We start from the raw sequence: 20,590 nt of genomic DNA, 5'->3' as shown, positions 1-20,590 counted from the left end.
TGTTTAAAGGGCTTCTGCCAGCTGTTCTCTAATCATTTCCCATACTGAGAAAGGTTGGAAATTTTACTTCTTCCAGGGATGGGGAAAAAAATGGTTGGGGGAAAAAATGAACTTCTAAACGCTCAACAGATTTTCGTATGAGCAAATCTACCCATGCATTCTTGCTTGTGCTAAAATACAGCTCACAAATATTTTCTGAGAGTACGATTTCCTGGTCTACTTCTGCAAATTCTTGTGAATTCATGAAATACGTAAATCTTCACTAATGCAAAGACATATACCATGGGCCCTTTTATGTGACTTAAAAAATTGGGCCGCTAATTAGGTCTGGCGTGAACTAAGACCTTTTGTATTTTATTTAAGTTTTGTGTTTCTCACGGGCTATCTGTTGGCTGGCTTGACCATGAGTGACAACAATCTGCTCTTTCACAAGGAGGATATCTGCATACAAAGTAGTTTTGTTCTGTGCCAGGAACTACTGTGGCACTGTGTGCTTTTTGTGACCCAAAAATATCTTTGCCCTTTACCAATGTTTGTTACAGTAGTGAGGGCCCGACAGAGCCCGCAACAATAAAGTGTTACAAAAGGCATTCCATTTAATTCATAAACAAAAAAAACAAGTCCAATTTAACTTTTAATGGGAACCATAGGTCTTTTCAAAATCTTGGGTTGATTTCCTTTAAAAAAAAAAAATGTAGGCAATATGGGAAACTCAGGCAAATCACTTGTTTTTTTTTGCTCCTAATCTATTCTGTTTTACGAACTACAGACAGACAGTTTGAGGTCACTTCTGTTATAAGTAGATTTCACTCTTGAGACTTCTGTGAATCGTTAATATAGTACTGAGTTGCACACACGGGCAGCTTATAACAGTGATGGATCTGGTATCATGCTTTAAATCACCATTGGATCTGCATGAATAATTTGTTGGACCTTACATTAATTGATACCCTACAGGTGATTACAATTTCCTTTCTAATTGTAGCACTTTTGCCTAGCAATTATTTATAAGAAAGATTTTTATTTTGAAAGTGTCATGTAATTACTCATTGACCCTGATGAAGCAACATTACCTAATCGCAAAACACATATTGGCCTTGTTTCTGAAAGATAAAAATGTGAGTTCTGAATAAAAGCTACAAATTAACGATTTACGGAAGTCTCCAGTGTGAATTTGACTTCTAGCAAAAGTGACCTTAAACTCTGTCTGTAGGTAGTTGATGGAAGGTTGAGCAGAGGGGTAGGGACAATCATTTTGCCTCTAGGTCCGATTTCTCTGAAGTATAGAGCCTTCTCTCCCTTCGATTTTGCCTTTTCACATTTATTCTCTCAATTGTTTGGTGCATACCAGTATTTCGGTTGAGGCCACCAATTGTCCATACTAGATTCTGTTTGCTGTACTTGCACTGCTCCTATGAGTACAGCTGAGAATACCAACTAAATGTTTATTCTTTAGTCCCAAATTCCTTCACATTTTTTGAAACTTGTTTTATTGAACATACCCATCATACAGTATGAACCAATAACGTAAGCAGACGTCACAAGTATTATTGAGTTATGTAAAATACACGTTGCAACAGCTAATATATGGGAACCCACGTGGAAGGAGGGTGCTTTTACGGCCATAGCAGGTGGGTCAGTGAGCCCTGTGCAACCATACTGAGTGTTCTCTGACTCCCTCCCTCTCTCGCCCTGCACAAGCCCCATCAACACCCTCTGAAGGCACTCCATGCTCCCCATATTTTCTCCCACATCTTGGCACAGCCTCTAGTTTAATAACCACCTTCTCAGCTCTTTGACACCAGTCTAGATACGATTCCCATTCTTCAAGTGAAGGGGAAGTTGCCTTTCCCCAAACCCTTGTGATGTTGCATTTTGTCACCTCAGCCGCCAGCACCAACCAGTGTTTCTGATTCCTGGACCAGGAACCTTCACCTGTAATCATTTGTAGGAGCCATTTCGCGCTCATGGGCACCTTTACTGAAAGCGGTTGGGACATGTTTGTCGTGACCTTTCTCAGTAGTCCTGAATATGCGGGCAGTCCCAGAGGATATGGAAGAAAGAACCCTCCTGTCCTTATCCCTTAAAGCCAAGCTGTGATCCTACTCTGCCTATTTTGTGTAGGAGGGTTCTCGAATGTTAGGATTTGTGTAGGATCTTGAGCTGCACCAGCCGGAATCAGACCCTAATTCCTATCTCTTGGGGGCTTTGTATTGTATTGCTTCAGCCCAGTCCTCATCCTCTGTCTCCCAGGTCCAATCACCATGAGCCTCTCAGAGGCCCCAGTGGGTTGGGGGAGTTGTTGACTAACTTTTGATATATTACAGAGACACCTATCCCCCCTATGGGTCCCGTCACCAGTCGATCTTCCATAGGTGTAGAGTCTGGCAGTTGTGTCCCTCTTGGCATGTGTTCTGTGGGGGGCTTGTGTAAGTCAAAGGTATCAGTAGTGTTCAGTGATTGGTAGGTTATATTCCGATTGAAGGGTCTAAAATTGAACTAACTTCTGACCCCGCCATACGTTGCCCAAATGCTCAATGCCTGTGAGTTCCCACCTTGAGAATCCCGTTATGTTCCCCACCTGCCGGAGCAAGTTATAGCCCTACAGCGGTGTCATAGAAATATGTTTTCCCTTCCATCCCAGGTAGGTTGTAGCCTCTCTCCATGCCCGTATTACTGCGTATAATGCGGGAGGTCGTTTTCCCTATTCCTGCAGTATACGATCAATACCTTCCCTCTATGCCCCATGACCTCTCTGTCTGTATGAATGGCCACTCGTTTATCACCAGGAGCTGTGCTGCCCATTAGTATAGTCTAATATTAGGGATTACAAGGCCCCCTTCATATACCCCATGCTGTAACTTTGCTAGTGCAATGCATGGCGACCCGCCATCCCAGAGCAGAAGCCTCACCTCAGACTCAATATTCCTGAATAAGTCCGGGGGACTTTGAAAGGTGTGTTTTGTAGCAAGTATACAAAGCGTGGGAGGGCCATCATCTTATACAATGCCGCTCAGCCCATTAAGGAGAGGGGGGGGGGGGGTCCGCCAGTGCTCCACATCCCATCTCAGGCAGTTCAGCTGCGGCAAGACATTTCTGCGAATAAACTCTTGTGGTTCCCGGATGATATAAATTCCCAGATATGTGAATCCCCCTATTTATATTGGTGCTGCATGGTCTGGGTGAAGTCGTGGCACCCCACCCACCAAGGGAAATACAACTGACTTTATCCAGTTTATTCTGTAGCCTGAGTGAAGATCTGCATCCTTTGGACTTGGCAGGGTATTGTTGAGGGTGGTTGGGTTACGTATAGTAAAATATCATTGGCGTTTAGTGAAATACACTTCTCCCATTCGCCCTCCGACCTTAGCCCCCATACCAATGGGTCTTGATTGATCCAATCGTCTAAAAAGCTCAAGTGCAAGAGCAAAGATAATAGGAGAGAGGGTGCATATCTGTCTAGTCCCCTTGTGGAGAGGGAAGGCCCAAGATGTCACCCTGTTTACTTTAACCCTTGTTAGAGGTCTGGGGTACAGGAGTTTGACCCATTGACAAGACTTGGGCCCAAAGCCGAACCTACTCAGCACAGCAAAGATGTAAGGCCATTCTATACTATAAAATGCCATTTTAGCATCTAGTGACAACAGCGCCACCTGCTGCACCTGGAGGGAAGTGGTTGCATGGAGGACTCCATACAGGCGTCTAAGATTTAGGTGTGTACTCCTTTGAGGCATAAAGCCCGACTGGTCTGGATGAACTGTGTTGCTGATAACTCTACATAATCTATTTACTAGCATCTTAGCCAATACTTTGGCCTCCACATTTAACAAGGATATAGGCCTATATGGGCTGCTGTCCATCGGCAGTTGCCTTTCCTAATTAGAACTACTGCTGTAGCCATCCTTTGGTCAATTGGTAGGCAGCCTTCCTTCATTGCATCCTGGAACATGTCCAGCATGGGTTGAGTTATTTCCTCGCCATCCCCTTATGTAGTTCAGCGGTTAGCCCATCCGGGTTCGCTTCCTTATCTGACTGTAGGCTCTTAATAGCTTCTGAGACTTCCGTAACGGTCAGGTCTCCATGTAGCTCCTCCCTTTCACCTCCTGTTAGGGTCGGGAGCATGCGATCCTTTAAGAGATCTGCACAGTTTGCTTCTGACGTTCCTTGAGTTGACCGATACAGGTCTTCGTAGTATGCAGCAAAAGTATCAGCAACATCTGCCCTCGTAGTCTGCGGCTCATTGGCCTGGTTCAGGATGGCTGAGACCCATGAGCGCTCCTTATCTCTCTTTTCCAACCATGCTAACAATTTGGTGGCCTTGTCTCCTACATCATACAAACGACGCTGAGTTGCCAAGGCGTAGTTAGGCACCCGGTTTTCAGCTAGTACCCAGAGATCATGTTGTCTCAGGAGCAAACGATGGCCGAGGTCTGGTGTTTTCCCTCTCCCAATTCTGGCCTCCAGTGCCAGGATGTCTTTCCCTATGGCCTCAAACTTGTTGTTAGAGTATTAAATGCCTCCCAAAGTGTGGAATGATGACACTGACCCCTGATGGTCATGCAAATAGAGCTCGTCCTCCTTTCTGAGCATCCCTTTTAGTTCCCCATCCCGGAGGTACCAGGGGTCAATCCTTAGGAGTAGGGTGCCATAGTCAGACCTCCACAGGGAAATGGTCGGATATGCCTCTGGCTAGGTGTGTCACCGCTTGGACGTTAGCCGTGTGTGCGTGTTGCGTGAACTCATGGGGGTGAGAGATAAGTGTACTGTTGTATGTGTGGGCTGTAGTCCCTCCTTATGTCAATCAGTCCCATTGCTGCTATAAACACCTGTAGCCCTCCCCGACAGTCTCTCCCACTGCTCTCGCCCATCCTATCTAGTTGGGGTCCATAACTGAATTTATGTCTCCTCCCAATATTAAGAGTCCCTGTGACATCTGTAAAAGCAGATCGCTAATTGCGGGTAGTGTCGCGCTGTGCAACCTAGAAGGGATATAGACCGAGCATACGTTTAAGTGAATGCCCTCCCACATGCCCACCAGGGCCAAGGCTACGTGGGTCATACCAAGTGCGTTGGGAAATTAGCAGCACTGATCTATCAAGGATCCTGGCCCGCCTGCATCTGTGAAATATCCATTGTGTGCCGCAAGTGTATATCCGAAGCGATCAAGGGCTTTGTATAGGTTGCCCCCAGAGGTGCATTTCCTGGAGCAGCACCAGGTCCGGGGCGCATCTGCGCAGGTATTGCATCACCAGGGTGTGTTTAATTTTGCTGCCCAGGCCGTTTACATTCCATGACCACACTGTGAGACCAGGTTGTGCCATTCGGGACGATGGGTCGTGAGGTGCATGTTGCTGTTATTAGTGTTTGGTATGTCCCTCCTTGCTTCCAGCAACCCCATATATCCACCAGGCTTACAGAGCCCTGCATGTTACGATGAGTAAACCCAACCGTGTAGCAGAACTTTAACTGTTGAAATCCCAACCCTCTCCGCCCTGCTACCCTGCACCATTGGCTCTGAACTGTCCACCACCCCAATTTGCAGAGTATGGTATGCTGATATGTATGTAATTCCTTCGATAACTGTAGCACAGGAGTTGAAAAGCGGGCCAAGTAGAAGCCAGAGATATGTAATTAAGGAATATGAAGGAAATAACCAGTGCACAAGATGAAACACTAAAAGGAATTTATTTGCTACAGTTCCAGAGTGGATGGGGCTTGTCACTGATTGGAGCCCCACTGAATTATATCAGTTTGTGAATATAAAACTTCTCTATCGTTTGAGCTTTTGAGCAAGATTGACTTTATTTAGGAACATGGCTGGTATTGAAAGTGGCTTGGAAATTTTGACATGTTAAATATCTGTTTCTTGAGGATCCCATAGGAGTGAAATTGTGGTTAGCTTTGGCCGTTGTGCTGTTTCCCCTCTCCCTAAAAAGCAGTCTTCATTGACACCATACTGTGACTCTACCATATTTCTATGCAGTGTATCTGCACCAAGCTAATCCATTTTTTATTTATTTCTTTTTTTAAGAAAAGCCATACCCTCTGATGATAAAACCCTTGTCTCTTGCCACTGGCTGTACCACTTTACTGCTGGGCACTAGATTATAGCATGCTGTATTTTTATTTGGGCTGCCGGTGGCATAAATGAAAACAAAATCAGTTTCTGTATGAAAGATAAAATCAGTAATCCTCTCGCACCTTTAATAAATGGTGCTTGTCGTGTTTGTATGACCTAAGTCACCAGAGACCAAGAAAGTCTATCCCCTTCAGGTTACTGAGTAAGGGTTTAAGTGGACGTCTGGAACGAAAGTCTTCCTGGGGACATGCTGAAAGCTTACCTAGAAATACATTTCGCAAATAAACCCATTGCTTACCATTGGATTTTTATTTATTTTTTATTCACAGTTGCTTGCTTTTTATGAACTGACTCTATGGCCCTCATTACAACTTTGACGGGTGGCGGAGGCTGCCCGCCAAAGTTGCGCCGCAGGAATACCGCACCGCGGTCTGAAGACCGCGGCCGGCATTCTGAGTTTCCCGCTGGGCGGGCGGGCGGGCGCCTTAAGGCCGCCCGCCAGCCCAGCGGGAAACAACCTTCCCACGAGGACGCCGGCTCGGAATCGAGCCGGCGGAGTGGGAAGGTGCGACGGGTGCAGTGGCACCCGTCGGGTATTTCACTGTCTGCAATGCAGACAGTGAAATACAAAGTGGGGCCCTCTTACGGGGGCCCCTGCAGTGCCCATGCCATTGGCATGGGCACTGCAGGGGCCCCCAGGGGCCCCACGACAAGCCATACCGCCATCCTGTTCCTGGCGGCCGAACCGCCAGGAACAGGATGGCGGTATGGCTTGTCAGAATCTCCTCGGCGGCGCAGCAAGCTGCGCCGCCTTGGAGGATTCAAACGGGCCACGGGAAACTGGCGGGAGACCGCCAGTTTTCCTGTTCTGACCGCGGCGTTACCGCCGCGGTCAGAATGCCCTGCGGGGCACCGCCAGCCTGTCGGCGGTGCTCCCGCGTGCCGCGGCCCTGGCGGTTCTATACCGCCAGGGTCGTAATGAGGGCCTATATGTTTTAGCCCGCCCAGCATGTCTTTGTCCCACCCATAGAGCATCACATCTTTACCATCTCTCTGATTGTCTCTTTCTGTCAGGTGCATGCTTTTCAGGTACTATTTTTTTTTATTTTTTTTGTTCGTTTTTCCTTAAGCACTTCATGAGAGTGCATGTTTTATCCAGCTCTATTGCATCCTTTTCTTATCACCCCCATCCCATGTCACTTTCAAGCACAGTGTGCTTCTGTGCAACCTCAGTGCTCCAGGTACTTTCTCGCCTGTGTGCCTCTGTGCTCCCCACACTGACCTGCACCTGCATTGTTCACCGTCGTCCAAATGCGAATTCAGCCCGAGGGCTTTGGAGTGCTTTAACTGACCACCAGTTACTTTACAAAAGCTCTCATTCATTTATTAGGCACATGGAGAATAAGTGATGTGCCCAGGATCAAAGGATGTTGAGCCAATGCCAGGACTCGAACCTTGTTTCCCAGTTCCAAAGTCGACAACCCTGGATGTAATGCCACAGTATTTGCCCCCTTTCACCACTCCATATTTCTCATCTCGTCTGTGTGCTTCTCCCCACTGTCCACTTAGCTCAAAACCCTCCCTGACTCACTTTTCAGTTAGTTTTCATTAGCAAAGTCAATAGGTCCTGAATTTGAGATCTCTTTACTTTGCCAAGGCTTGTTTACTTTTTTCTTTTTCATTGACCAGTTTGTTTTTGGAAAATCTCCAGTATTGATGGTAACAGAGTGGGATTATGTATGTCTGCTTGAAAGAAAATGATAGGGAGAAGGGAGAGAGGCGCTTGTTTTTTGTTGCTTCAACTTCTGGTTTTGTTTCTTTATAGGTAGCTTTAAGTGTTTTCGGGAAACCCACCCAAAAGTCGCTGATTCTTATGAAAGGTGGCCACTATGTCCAGTCACACAGAACAGGTCAGTAATGGTGGAGCAGGTTTTCTCACGAAAATTTAATTTCTTTTCTATTTTGGATTGAAAAATGCACACCTTCATTCTGATAAGGTGGTTAAGAGCGAAAGAATGCTGAAAGACTTACTTACATTCATGGAATTAAGGGCCACATGTACTAAGCTTTTTTTATCTGTGCCCAAATGACCCAATTTGCAGAATTGGGCTGTTTGTGAACAGAAAAAAGCATTTTCCTATTTACAAAACCCTATTTTGCAATTCAGTAACCTATCACGGGATCACAAAAAGGGTTTGCAACTAACTATTAGGAAGGGGCGTGCCAAGGGCTACCCTTCATAGTCGTGACTCGCAGCGGGATGTATGATTGTTTTGCAACTGGGAATGTGGTTGCAAAACGATCGCAATTACCACCAATTTCAAATTGGTGGTAACCCATTCGCAAACGGGAAGGGGTCCCAAGAGACCCTTTCCCCTTTGTGAGTTTGGGTGCCAACATTTTTTCAGAGCAGGCAGTCGTCCCACGGACCACTACCTGCTTGAACAAAATGTAAGGGAAACATCTTTTTTTTTTTTTTTTTTTTAATGCATCTCATTTCACTTTAAAGAAAACAGGTTGCATTTTAAAAGAAATTCTTTGTTTAAAAAGCAGTCACAGATATGGTGGTTTGCTGACCCCAGCAGGCCACCATCCCTGCGATTTTTGTGATCCCAGTGAGGTAGGTGTATTGGAGACACACTGGGAATCGCAAATGAAACTCAGTGGAGTTTCATACTTTTGGAATTGCAACTTCCTAATTGTGATTTGCATGGAATCATTATTAGGAAATCAAAATTCCAAACTTTCGTACATGTGACCCCTAACTTTATAATTTAGAGTGTTACTTACAACTATTGCTGCTGTATGTGCTATAAATGGGAAATTTCAGAAGTCACCGTACCCTGTTTAATGAGTCTTGATTTCCCGCGCTCAGAAGGATGTTATTGGTCTATGTACAGCACACACAGAATTACCTTCTTTCTTTGCCAATCCCTGAAGAAAGAAAGCTGATATTGCCGTAACCCTTCACACAAGTCTCTGTAGCAGCATCTGCACCCACAGGGCTCATTCTTTGAATTAGAAATTACCTGCCCAAAAGATGTTAATTATTCTACTTGGGGATGTTGGGCCACAGTAGACGTGTAACTATACTTCTTTAATCTTGGTTAATATCCGGGAGGCAAGGAAATATATTAAATAACTCCTCTTTTGGTTTTTTCCTTGTGTATGTCAGATCTTTGATCCTGTGATAATGCACCAAGAAATGAAAAAAAAGCAAACACAAATAAAATATATCTCCAAAAAGGGACATTTATCACAGAGATCGGAACCAGGGAGGTGCTTGAAACACAGAGGAGCCCTGAAGCAGAAGCGTGTTAGTAACACAACCCCTCTAATGGGTTGAAACTCCTGCATTTGTTACACATTAAGTATTTGCTACATCAAATTGCTTTGGGGTAGAGATTAATGGTACTGAGCTACTGATAACTCGCCCTGCTAGTTTGTCCATTTATTTTATGGGAAGGAGGAAACATTTGCGTTCAGCATATGCATTCCTGCATCCTTTCTCTCTTCACCGAAATGTGGACACACTTGCACACATTTAAGAACAATATCTGGCATAAAAAAAGACCACTTGTGTTTCCAAAACATTTGCATCCAAATTTTATGGGACTACGGGCTGGATGTTCAATTTTGTTTTGCGACTCATAATTTGTTTATGAATCACATATTGCGAGTCGCACAACAAAATGTACAACAGAGTTAACCACACTGTTTGTGATATCCAAATGGATCAGAAGGGACCTGCTTCATTAATATTCAAGAGGCAGGTCGCAACTTGCAACCTATTTGGGGAATGGACGCACTCACAGGTCAGACGAGGTCAGCAGACCACCATGTCTATGACTGCTTTTTCAATAAAGCAGGTTTTTTTGGTGTGTATTTTTTTTTTTTAAATGCAGCCCGTCTTCCCTAAAGGAAATTGGCATGGATGTTATAGAGCACAAGCAAAGTTCAGCTTGCAGGGTGAAAAGAGAGAACCATTTCCAAAAGACAAAGGTGCAGAACAGTACTGCAGTTGAGAGCCAACTCTCATTAATGTTTTTCAAATGTAAACATTTTATTTAGCACTCTCAGCCATTGGCCTTTCATGAATTAGAAGATAAAACTAACAGTAGGCAGAGAAGCATGTATTTAAAATGTGCAGCTGTACATTGTTCGAACAATGATAAAATGTCTGTAGTGTTAATCTTTTTCAAAGTTTTGCTAATTTCAGCCTTTCTTCTCGAAGCTGTCATGCTTCTTCAAGGAAGCTGCAGGTTCATATTGTTATATTCTTGCGGGCCTGGTGTTCTGTGTCTTCAACATTTTTCCTAGCTGCCGTAGGTTATTTTGCAGGCAGGGTTACGCATAAAAGTACAAACTGAATCAAATATTCCAGGTGTAAACTGCAGCAGGTACCAGCTGATAAGTTTGTCTGACACCTTGTGCCCAAATATTTATTAAATGGTGATTTTGATCTGTGCTATGAAATAGACTTTCCTGTGAAAGCCTGATGTTCAGGGATACAAAGCTGGTCTTCTGTGGCTCAGATCTAACAAGTTTTTGCCAGACAAGACTTTTCTTTGATCTGATCATTAATTTTGTTATATATGTTTTCCTCTTGTGTTCGCTCAGCTTTAGCAGGCCTCTGTCTTTTGTGATGAGGGAGCTGTTATATTTTTGGTTAATTCAGATGGGGCCTTGATCATGGTAAAAATTATTGGGCTGTTTGAGTTTATGACAATGTTCTGTGCTCTGTCTATCAAATGTTTGGATGGCCTAAAATGCCCTCTTGATGTTGTAATAGAAGGGAGCATGCTGCATATGCTAAGTATATTTCTAGTGCAACTGATCATTTTTGACTGTGGTAGTCCAGTTGTTTTTTATACAGTCTTCTCAAGCCATCATATTGCTGATAGATGCAATGTTCCCCTCCAGCACTACTTTTTTGCAAAAGTTATGATGCCTTTGGCCACTCGCTGTGGATTTGCTAGGGTGTCATCTAAGTTGTTTCTCTAAATAGCCTGTTCGATACAGTCACTCCTAGATATTTGAAAGTACATGGTGGTTCTTTTGTTTGATTACTCATTTCCAGTGGCTTGCATAGTGGTCACTTTGGTATCCAGATCATTAACTGGGAGTTTGATGGGTTGGATTTTAGAACGTTTTTGGCACAGTTTTCTTCCATAGTAGATAGTTGTAGTTTTAAGGCATTTTGTGTTAGGGCTAGCACGATTTAATTCTTTGAATACAGATGTAGCAGAGGTTTTAGTTTATTCACTTTTGGGACATCTGTGGTGGCTCCCAGGAGTTTAATATGCATATAGTTTGCGTAAATGTTAAAGAAAAGTGGCAAAGCATCTTGTTCTGACACTTTTGAGTCCTACCATGCGCTTTAGAGTTGTCATATGGGCCGGCTGTTCTTCTCAGGAGATGAAGTGGGAATCTCATGTTTTTCAATTTAATTCAAAGTAATTGTGGGTTGATCAGGTTGAATGACTGAGAGAGATCCAAGATGGTGTCATTTAGTGGCATCTGCCTTTTGCTAAAAATTCATACACTGTGTGCTGGAGGCTGAAAATATGGTCTGTAACCTGTTCCTGAAGCAGTCGAGGTAAAGTTTGTTGATCTCGTTGACCCAGTTGTTTTCGAAAATAATTTTTGTATAGATTTTTTCCATTCTATGTCAGGATCGGAGGTGAGGATTATGCTTATCTTTCATCACCCTTTTATTAACAGCTGCTGGTAAGAAAACTACATTTAATATGAGCAGTAGGGAAATCGAACAATAAACTGACAGCTAATCAACAGGCTGTGTGGCATATACAGTCCTTCACCGCTGTTGCCACCTTCTCTTTCTTCGCTGCTCTTGCAGCAAGATAAGTGCCGCTGGCCCTAGGCTGATCTTTTCATACTTTATACCGTTTGTTTCTTTGCTGATTTGATATTGCCTGTTTTATTTACATGATAAAAGTGTTTTCTTCTGCTTGTAACCTTTTATTGCAGGGCACAGCAGCGCAAATGCTTGTCGTTCCTCCGTGGCCGCTAAAGTAATTACACCGTGGTGCGGCACCTGGGGGCTCATTCGGTGTGGCTCTCTGACCACTAGAGGGCACTGCAACAACTGTGCGGAGTTCAAGCTTTTTTCTTGAGGCCTTCGACCAGCACGTGTTAAGAAACTGACACCTTCAGAGAAGCAACACGACCAGCCAGGTGCCTGCAACTGGCCCTTGTCCCACGCCTGATTGTAGCACTACGCCCACACAAGGGTCTGTAATTATAGTGTGTGCACAGCCCGCTCTTCCTTACTGTTGGACACCGGCCCAGGCGGTAATGCCCAAATATATTGACATGGGCGCTTTGGTGTCCATAAGGCCTCTACACACTTCATTGGCTTCTGGGCCCCCTGATTTGCAGGCCGCCTTCTCCTGATATTGGGCCACTTAATTTAGATTGGGAAACCCTAATTTCTGCCACTGCTCTTTATACTCTGCCCTGGTAACCCCAGGCCATTAAACCACCCTCTGCACCTCTCTGGTACCCCAAGTCGTATCCCCAGCTACTGTATACCCCAGTAAACATAAAGCCACCATAAGTGACATTGAAGAGTCTTACTTAGAGGAAGAAAATATTACTTACCTGCCCATTGATGAGCATTTCTGTGAAATCATGGACGCCTCCATGTGGAACGTGGTTCAGCAGGAGGTGGGACCCCCGGGACAGAAACTAACACAGTCTGCAGAACTCTGCGACAAACCACTCGTGCGGAGGGAAGACTCCAAGGGGCTCACTTTCCGCTACCTCTAGACCATGCTTCCCAACCTGCACCCCCTCCTGAAAGGAAGAGGGATCCTAACCTGTGGGTTGACCTGGATGCCTTTGTTAGGCTAAAACAGGCCTTTATGGCTCGGGACCAATCGCAAGCGATGAACCCTCCAATCCCTGGCCCTTCTGCTGCCTCTCCAAAACCCGCCCGCCTTGGTATCCCTCTTCTAGACACCGACTCCCAGTCCGGCTTTGATGGGGACCAGGATGAATTGTCCCGCCCTGGTGCTCCCCCACCCCATTCGCGATGTTACTCGGGACAGCAGACCTGCTCCAACCCGAGCTACTGATCCATCCACATTTGGCGCAATGGACTCACGGCGACAAGGTCACTACATATGTCACAGGATGGCTCTGCAAGTCGCTTGACAAGAAAGTCCGTAATCTCCTGAATGGCGAATGCCCTCACCCGTCTCTAGACAATAAAGTGGCCCTGACCCCAGAAATAGATGAGCACATGGCTACTTTCTTAGGAAAGTTTATGCGCAATCCCAAAAAAGGGATCAGCAGGTCCTGGCTCACTTGCCAGGACAAACTGTTTGATGTCTCAGGTTCCTTAACATGCATCCTAGACATGGCTGAGGATGCAAGGGCATCAGGCACTTTGATCTCCCCGTTCATTCTGTTCGGCTGGGCCCAGAGGGCTATTATGTTTTTGAGGAACGCTAATTGCTCCATTTCGACAGAGAATTGGCGTTTGCTCCCCATCAAGATAGATCCTAAACTGGGGGACCTCTCCACATCAGAGGTGGATCCCGCCGCTCAAGGTGGATTGTTTGACCATCCTTTTGCCCGAGAACTCGGCAAGTTCATCCAGATGTTTAACTCGTTGGAGAAGGCACAGACATCGATCAAATGGATATTCAAGTTTTCACCGGGGCTGGCCGAGGCAGGGGGTGCTCGACCAGCCACTTTCAACCTCCAGTCTCCAGCAGTGGTCACGGCCAGAAGTGTGGGCAAAACCAGGACGCTTCCAGGTTTGACACCTTCTACCCCATCAGAACCTACCCCAGGTACAGAGGTGCACGAGGCAGCCACAGAGGCTGGGGCTCCTACGGCTTCTCCAAAGATAAGTGTCCAATCTTTTCCTCTGCACACACTGGGAGGCAGGTTCCAGCACTTTCTTTGAACTGGGTGGCTCTCACCTCCGATACCTGGGTGCTATAAACCATTCAGGGTTTCCCTATAGAGGTTTTACGCTCGCCTGTTCAGGTACGACCCCACACTCCACTTGTCTTTTCTGTCACAGACAGGGAGTTGGTGGATTCAGAGGTGCCCGAACTACTTCACAAGGGCACAAACATCAGAACGTCTCCTCATTCGGCAGGTTTCCTCAGCAGCCTCTTCCTCGTAGGAAAGAGGGATGGCGGCCAACGTCCAGTAATCAGTTTAAAATAATTCAACAAGTGATTGGTAGGCCGCCACTACAAGATGGAAGAAATGCACCAACAATGGGACATCCTCTAGTCCAACGATTGGCTGGTGCGTCTAGACCTCAAGGACGCATACCTGATAATCCCAATTTTTATTTATTTATTTATGTACCACACTGCCTTTTCCTCCACTTTCAATGGCAGGGGGAACCCTTGGCTTTCATGACCCTTCCATTCGGCCTGTCTTAAGCCCTGTGGTGCTTTACCACTTTACCAAGGTAATGTGTCCTGTGGTAGAGTTTCTCAGGGCTCAGGGGGGCCCCTTGATTGTTTACCTGGGCGACCTGCTCATGATGGACCAGACACTTCAGGCTCCGCTCTCTCACTGCCAGATGGCTGTTTCTCACTTAGAGTCTCTTGGCTTCTTTATCAACGAACCGAAGTCCGCCCTCTATCCTATCCAAAATCTGGTGTTTTTAGGCTTTGTGGTGGACTCTGTACAAGCCACCCTCAGTCACCTCTCCGAAAATGAACAAGATCAGGCACAAGCTGTGCCAGGTAGTGGTCAAAACGTCAACCTCCCTACGCCAGAACGCAAGGGTAGTTGGCCTGTTGTCTTCCTCCATCCAGGCCATATTTCCAGGCCTTCTTCACTATACCGCCCTACAGCGTCTCAAGGCTGTCCTCCGAAGAAGAGGCTTTATGTACTCTCAGGTAGTTCCCCTGACAGACGATGCTTGGGGGGAAATACAGTGGTGGCTTGATCACATGGAGGTCTGGAATGGCTGTGCGATTTTTGACTACCTTCCGGACCTACTGATACAATCCGATGCCAGTGGTTCGAGATGGGGTGCACGCCGTGGTGTATTCTCCACAGGAGGACTATGGTCCGCTCAAGAAAGTTTCACATTTCAACTGACTAGAGCTCTTGCTGGACCAAAAATCAAGCAAAATGTTGTGTCCTACTCAAGATGGACGATGTGTTAGCAGTGAGATATATAAACCACCTTGGGGGACACCTGTGCCAAGGCTTTTTCGGATCTGGCCAGGTCCTTCTGGATGTATTGCTTTTCTCATCAAATCTCGTGATAGCCGAAAATCTCCCGGGAGTAGCCAATCAGATTACAGATTGGCATTCCAGACACCTGAAGCACATGATTTTCTGGCAGTCGAAACCTTCCCTCTTTCAGGCCCTTCAGTCCCAATGGGGCCCATTCTCGATAGACCTGTTTGTGTCACGTCTGGATCATCACCTTCTCAGGTACTTCAGCTGACGGCCGGACCTGGTAGCGATTGTCCAGAAGGCACGCATCCATGGCCGGAACACGGAACAAGGGTGTACCGTCCCCCCATTCACCATGCTAACTCGCCTCTCAGCACAGGTGCGGAGACAACAAGCAAAATTGGTGTTGATAACTCTGGTTTGGAGAGCTCAAACTTGGTATCCAGTTCTACTGGAACTTTCATGGGATTTTCCAATCCCTCTACCCCACCTTCTGAATCTTCTTGGAGACCCCGATGGGTCTCCCCATCCTCTAGTGTGGGAGGGGTCTCTACCACTTGTGGCCTGGAGGATTACAGGGAACGCTGGAAAGTCCCAGGAATTTTGGGACCGGCTGCAACATTCCTGTCCACGGCATGGGCGGACAACACCATTAAGCTTTATCAGTCTTGAACTGGATTAAGGGTTTTTATGCTGCTCTGATGTCTGATGCATTCTTATCCCATAGGGCAAGATTAAGTTCTGCTTTGGGCAATATGATCCTCATACGTTCTCTTGAAGTGTTGGGTTTCTTTTTTTCATTTGATCCATGTGCTAGCTATTTCAGCATCAATTGAGAGCATTGTCAATAGTAGCTTTCCTCTGGTTCTGCACAATGCTCAAATGGGGCCCACCTCCAGGCACCACCAACTCGGAGAGCTATTAAAACATGGAGTCTTCGAGTTGCCATGTGAGGAAAAGGGTAAGAGACCTGAAAAACAAAAGTTAAATCAAACAAAACTCTACTCATAAGTCTTGAGCCAAAATCTGGCTATTCATCGTTCTTAGTTGTGTATATTGTATAAGCTTCTGATCTTGAATTCAATTTCACTCAAGATTAAAAATAGCAATCGTGAACAGAAGATCTCTTATCTCAATCCGATTTTTGAATCCTCGCTTTGAGGGCAATCTGTAATTACCAAAAAGTTAATTTTTCAATCAATTACACACTCACGCAAATCACTTGTTGCTACTCAAAAACATTCACTCTGCAACAATACTTGGAAATATATTTGTTAGCGCTGGATTGCCTTTCATGTATGCCCTTTTGAAAACGCTTAGATTCAGAGTAGTCGGGCAAGAAGAAAATTCTCTAGCAAGCACCATCGATTCTGATAGCGCACATGAGCGTTCTTCACCGGAAAAAGAAATCGTCAGTTGATGTCAGATTGTACAGAAATATGTCCAAGCTTATCTCAAGAATTCTATGACCTTTCTTTAATACTCTTGCAAGTCTCAAGAGCCAAGCCTGAGACTCGAGTAATCTTGCTGCTTCATTCGATTTACGTCCTGACTTGCGCCTTTAAAAAGATGCATTACCTCCCTCTTCAGGTAGGCTTAACAGCAGAGCACGGCCTGCCTGGGAATGGAGTTCCTTACTACCTTACAGCAAGATCATGAAACGAGGCTACTGACAGCCCTGGAACTGCTACAATATTGCAAGGTCTCCGACTTGAGAGAATTTAGCAGAATGCAGATGCCGCTCTAAGCCCATGCTCTGTCACCAGGAAGATACAGTGAGCATGTTCCCAGGGTGTAGCTGGCTTTTATAGATCTGTCACACCCAAAATGGTTGCTGTAGGAAAGTACCCTCTTTCTTGGCATGGTTACCTCCATTTTATGCCTGTTGTCAGTGTGTTTGACTGTGTTCACTGGAGTCGTGCTAACCAGGACCTCAGTGATTATTCTCTGTCTCTTTAGACTTGGTTACTTGAATCACATACACCCCACATTTGGCACACTGGTGCCCCCATGTCAGTCCTTAGTATATGGTACCCAGGGCATTGGGGTACCAGGGGATTCCCATGGGCTGGTTGTGTAAACTGTAAAACTTCGCACTTGTATAGTGCACTACTCACCCGTTAGATTCTCAAGGCGCTGCATGCATACCGCTATGGAACCCCTCCTGGCTTTTCCCTGTGAGGTGCCCACTCCTGGGCACCCCCAGGGTGAAGCCAGGCATCCAAGCGCTGTTGGGGCCGTTGTGGAGATTAAGCAAGCTATTGCCCAGAGTTACAGAGTGGGACCCATTCATTAGATTAGGCACTGAGGCGAGAATTATCTGGTCCAAGGGAATTGAGCCCAAGACTTGCCGAGGCGGGACTTGAACCCTGATCCCGGGCCAGCTCTCTGCATCAGGGTCTGCCGCTCTAACCATTGTGTCACACTTCTCCGTGTTGTGTATTATGCCATCTATGAGGAGCCCATGTAAAATGTAACTGCAGCCCTGCAATTGCAGCCTGCATGAAAAGGTGGATGCACCTTTTCACTACAGGTCACTACACCAGGTCACTGTAAGTCACCCATATGGTACGCCCACCAAGCCCCGGGGGCAGGGTGCAAGTACCTCTATGTGAGGGCACCCTGGTATGAGCGGAGGTGCCCCCACACACTCCAGCTCCATTTTCATGGACTTCGTGAGCTCAGGGACACCATTTTATGCGTGTACTGGATATAGGTCACTATCTATGTCCAGTTACATAATGGTAACTCCAAACCTAGACATGTTTGGTATCAAACATGTCGGAATAATTAATTCTGAGATATAAATATATTTAAATTCTAAACAACTTTATTGTAGAGACTTTTTAGTTGTTTAGCAGTAGTGGTTTAGGCAAGTAGTTGTTTAAGACCTGGTTGTTCAGAATGTTCCCCCCACATCTGGTGCCCTCCATGCATAAACCAGTCTACACCAGTTCAGGGACCCCAAGTCCCTGGTCTGGTGCAAAACTGGACAATGGAAAGGGGAGTGACCACTCCCCTTTCTATCACCACCTCAGGGGTGGTGCCTAGAGCTCCTCCAGAGGGTCCCTTGATTCTGCCATTTTGAATCCAAGGTGGGCAGAAGCCTCTGGGTGCATCTGAGTGGCCAGGTCAGGCAGGTGACATCGGAGTCCCCTACCTTTAGTTTCGAAACACTGAGTGTGTGTAAGTGCTGTATTGCAGGAGCTTTGAATGTCTCCTAGATAAGCCTTGGCTGCTCATCCACAGCTACCATTAGCGAGCCTGGCTTCTAAACACTGCCTACACTACACTAGTAGGGGTACCTGGACCTGGTATAAGGTGTAAGTACCTTAGGTACCCACCACACACCAGGCCAGCTTTCTACAGCGGCCACCCTGGAAACGTAGGAAATGTAGACTACCTGCCAATTTGAGTCCTGTAAGAAAGAAAAGAGGCATCATTACAGCTCCTTGTGAGAATCGTTAACACGTGGGAAAAGACTTTTAATGATAATTATGAGCACAACCCGTCCACCAGAGTACTGGCCTAGCAGTCTAATGAGCCTTTCCACATGGGAATAATCTATTGCGGTGAGACTTGGAACACGGGGCACGAACCTAGTGGGTATTACTTCAGGAGTGGTTATCACCACATGAGTGGTTGGGGCGGGCCGTGGACAATGCACCATCCCAATTCTGACAAGGATTCCAGATGTTTTTTTTTACAGTTTTCCTTTTTTAGTTGTGTCCTAGGTTAGCCTGACCTTATTTCTGAATTGTATTTCCTCGCTAAGGCGAGGCTTATCTGTGTTGTTTTTTATGTCCGATGAGAAGGTCAGTATCAAAGTATCCTGGTTGCTTTCTACATGCCACGGTATCTTTAATTCTTCAGGGTGTTTGTTGTATGTTTATGAAGATGTAATAAATAAGTGACTGATTTTAAGCAGATTGTAAGTCCGTGTTGCTGGGATGGTTTTTGTGGCAGTGTCTCAGGTTGAGGCTAGATTGTTTTCTAGTAGAGATTGTTCTAATGTTAAAACCTTCAAATATTTCCTTTGAAAGCTTTGTGAAAGGATAGAGGCATACTGTCCTCTACTGACTCTTTGATAATCATCCCTGCCACCACCCTTCTCACAGAGCTTTAGCATTGATGTCTTTGCCATTGAGGGTCTGCCTGTTTTCTCTGATAGTAATGTTGTTTTTAAGGGCTTCTTGTAATGTGTTGATCTTTGTACCAGATTGTTGGAATAATTCTGGGGCATGCAAATGTTGTAACATTTAATGCTGAAGCCTGAGAAAGTCCTAAATAGTACAAAAAAGCCAGTGAACTTCAAAGGCATGAGATCCCTGAATAGTTCCATGCTGCAGCTGGTCTGTGGTCCGGCAGAATTCCTTCAGCTGGAGTTGCCTGTAAGACGTGAGTGAGGAACTCTCAAGTTTCCTAAGCTGTCATGAACCAGTGATCTTGCAAAGCTGTGACTGATTGGCTGAATAGGAAAGTATTGATCTGCTAGTATGTTTTATATATCTGGTAAGTTCCATAAGACTAGGGGTCATGTTTTTCATGTCAGGGTTTGAAAAATCCACTGGACCACCCACATTAGCGAGCTTTATTTGATCAGGTCGAACTATTTTTAATACTTACTAGTCTCTTCTGGCGAGATGACACTGAACAGGTGTTCTGTTCAGTTGAAAAGTGGAGGGGCAATAAAAGATGCCTTTAAATATTGTTCTTATATCACATTTGCTCTGTCTTCACAGACAGAGGTCAAAAGTCAGTTTTCCTTACAATTAATTTTCCTTCTGACTGCAGAGTTCCAGGACTTTGTAAGGTGAACTGTGTGACCTGCTGCTTAGAATGTAAAGTAAAAAGATATAGGGTGTCAGGTTTTTCCTAACACACAACATTTAAATGACTAAGTCAGCTGTGCAGATATTTAAAAATATATTTCAGTAGTTGTGAAAGCCCTTTTTTATTTTTCTGTATGATGAAGAAATATTTTAATAGGATGAAAACAAATCAGAATACTTTACCTGTTGATGTGCAAAGGATATGTTTTTTGAAACCCAATGTTCACAGATTGTTAATACACTTTATATTTTTATCAGTAAAGCTGCAAGTTAGTAGAGAGGTTTTGGACATTTCTTGGAAAGTGACTGTGTGTAAATGACACTCTTACCAAATCATGGTTTCATAATATATTTATTCAAATTGAGTGTTTAAACACAAGGAGAAACACTCCTGCCTTGATGGCAATGTTGTTAGTAAACTAAAAAAAGTCCTAGGTTATGTGGGCGGGCTAGACCTCATGAGTATGTGGGCTAGATTCTTGTGATGCATGCA

At 45.3% G+C, this 20,590-nt stretch overlaps 1 protein-coding gene across 5 annotated transcripts in view; it reads left to right on the top strand.

The window, feature by feature from the left end:
* IL15 (interleukin 15) overlaps window positions 1-20,590 on the top strand; it is a 438,031-nt gene that overhangs the window by 15,073 nt on the left and 402,368 nt on the right. For 4 of the 5 annotated variants that reach the window (XM_069242573.1, XM_069242574.1, XM_069242571.1 and 1 more), the window contains exon 2: window positions 7,905-7,989. The exons of the other annotated variant lie outside the window; for it this stretch is intronic. In XM_069242573.1, the coding sequence (XP_069098674.1) occupies window positions 7,969-7,989 (21 nt within the window). In that variant the 5' untranslated portion in view covers window positions 7,905-7,968. The remainder of the gene's footprint in view (window positions 1-7,904; window positions 7,990-20,590) is intronic. 5 annotated transcript variants of the gene reach the window in all.

Source organism: Pleurodeles waltl, chromosome 1_2 (genome assembly GCF_031143425.1).
Source record: "Pleurodeles waltl isolate 20211129_DDA chromosome 1_2, aPleWal1.hap1.20221129, whole genome shotgun sequence".
In the NCBI taxonomy this organism is placed as follows: Eukaryota; Metazoa; Chordata; class Amphibia; order Caudata; family Salamandridae; genus Pleurodeles; species Pleurodeles waltl.
This window is presented reverse-complemented; position numbering and strand designations above follow the sequence as displayed.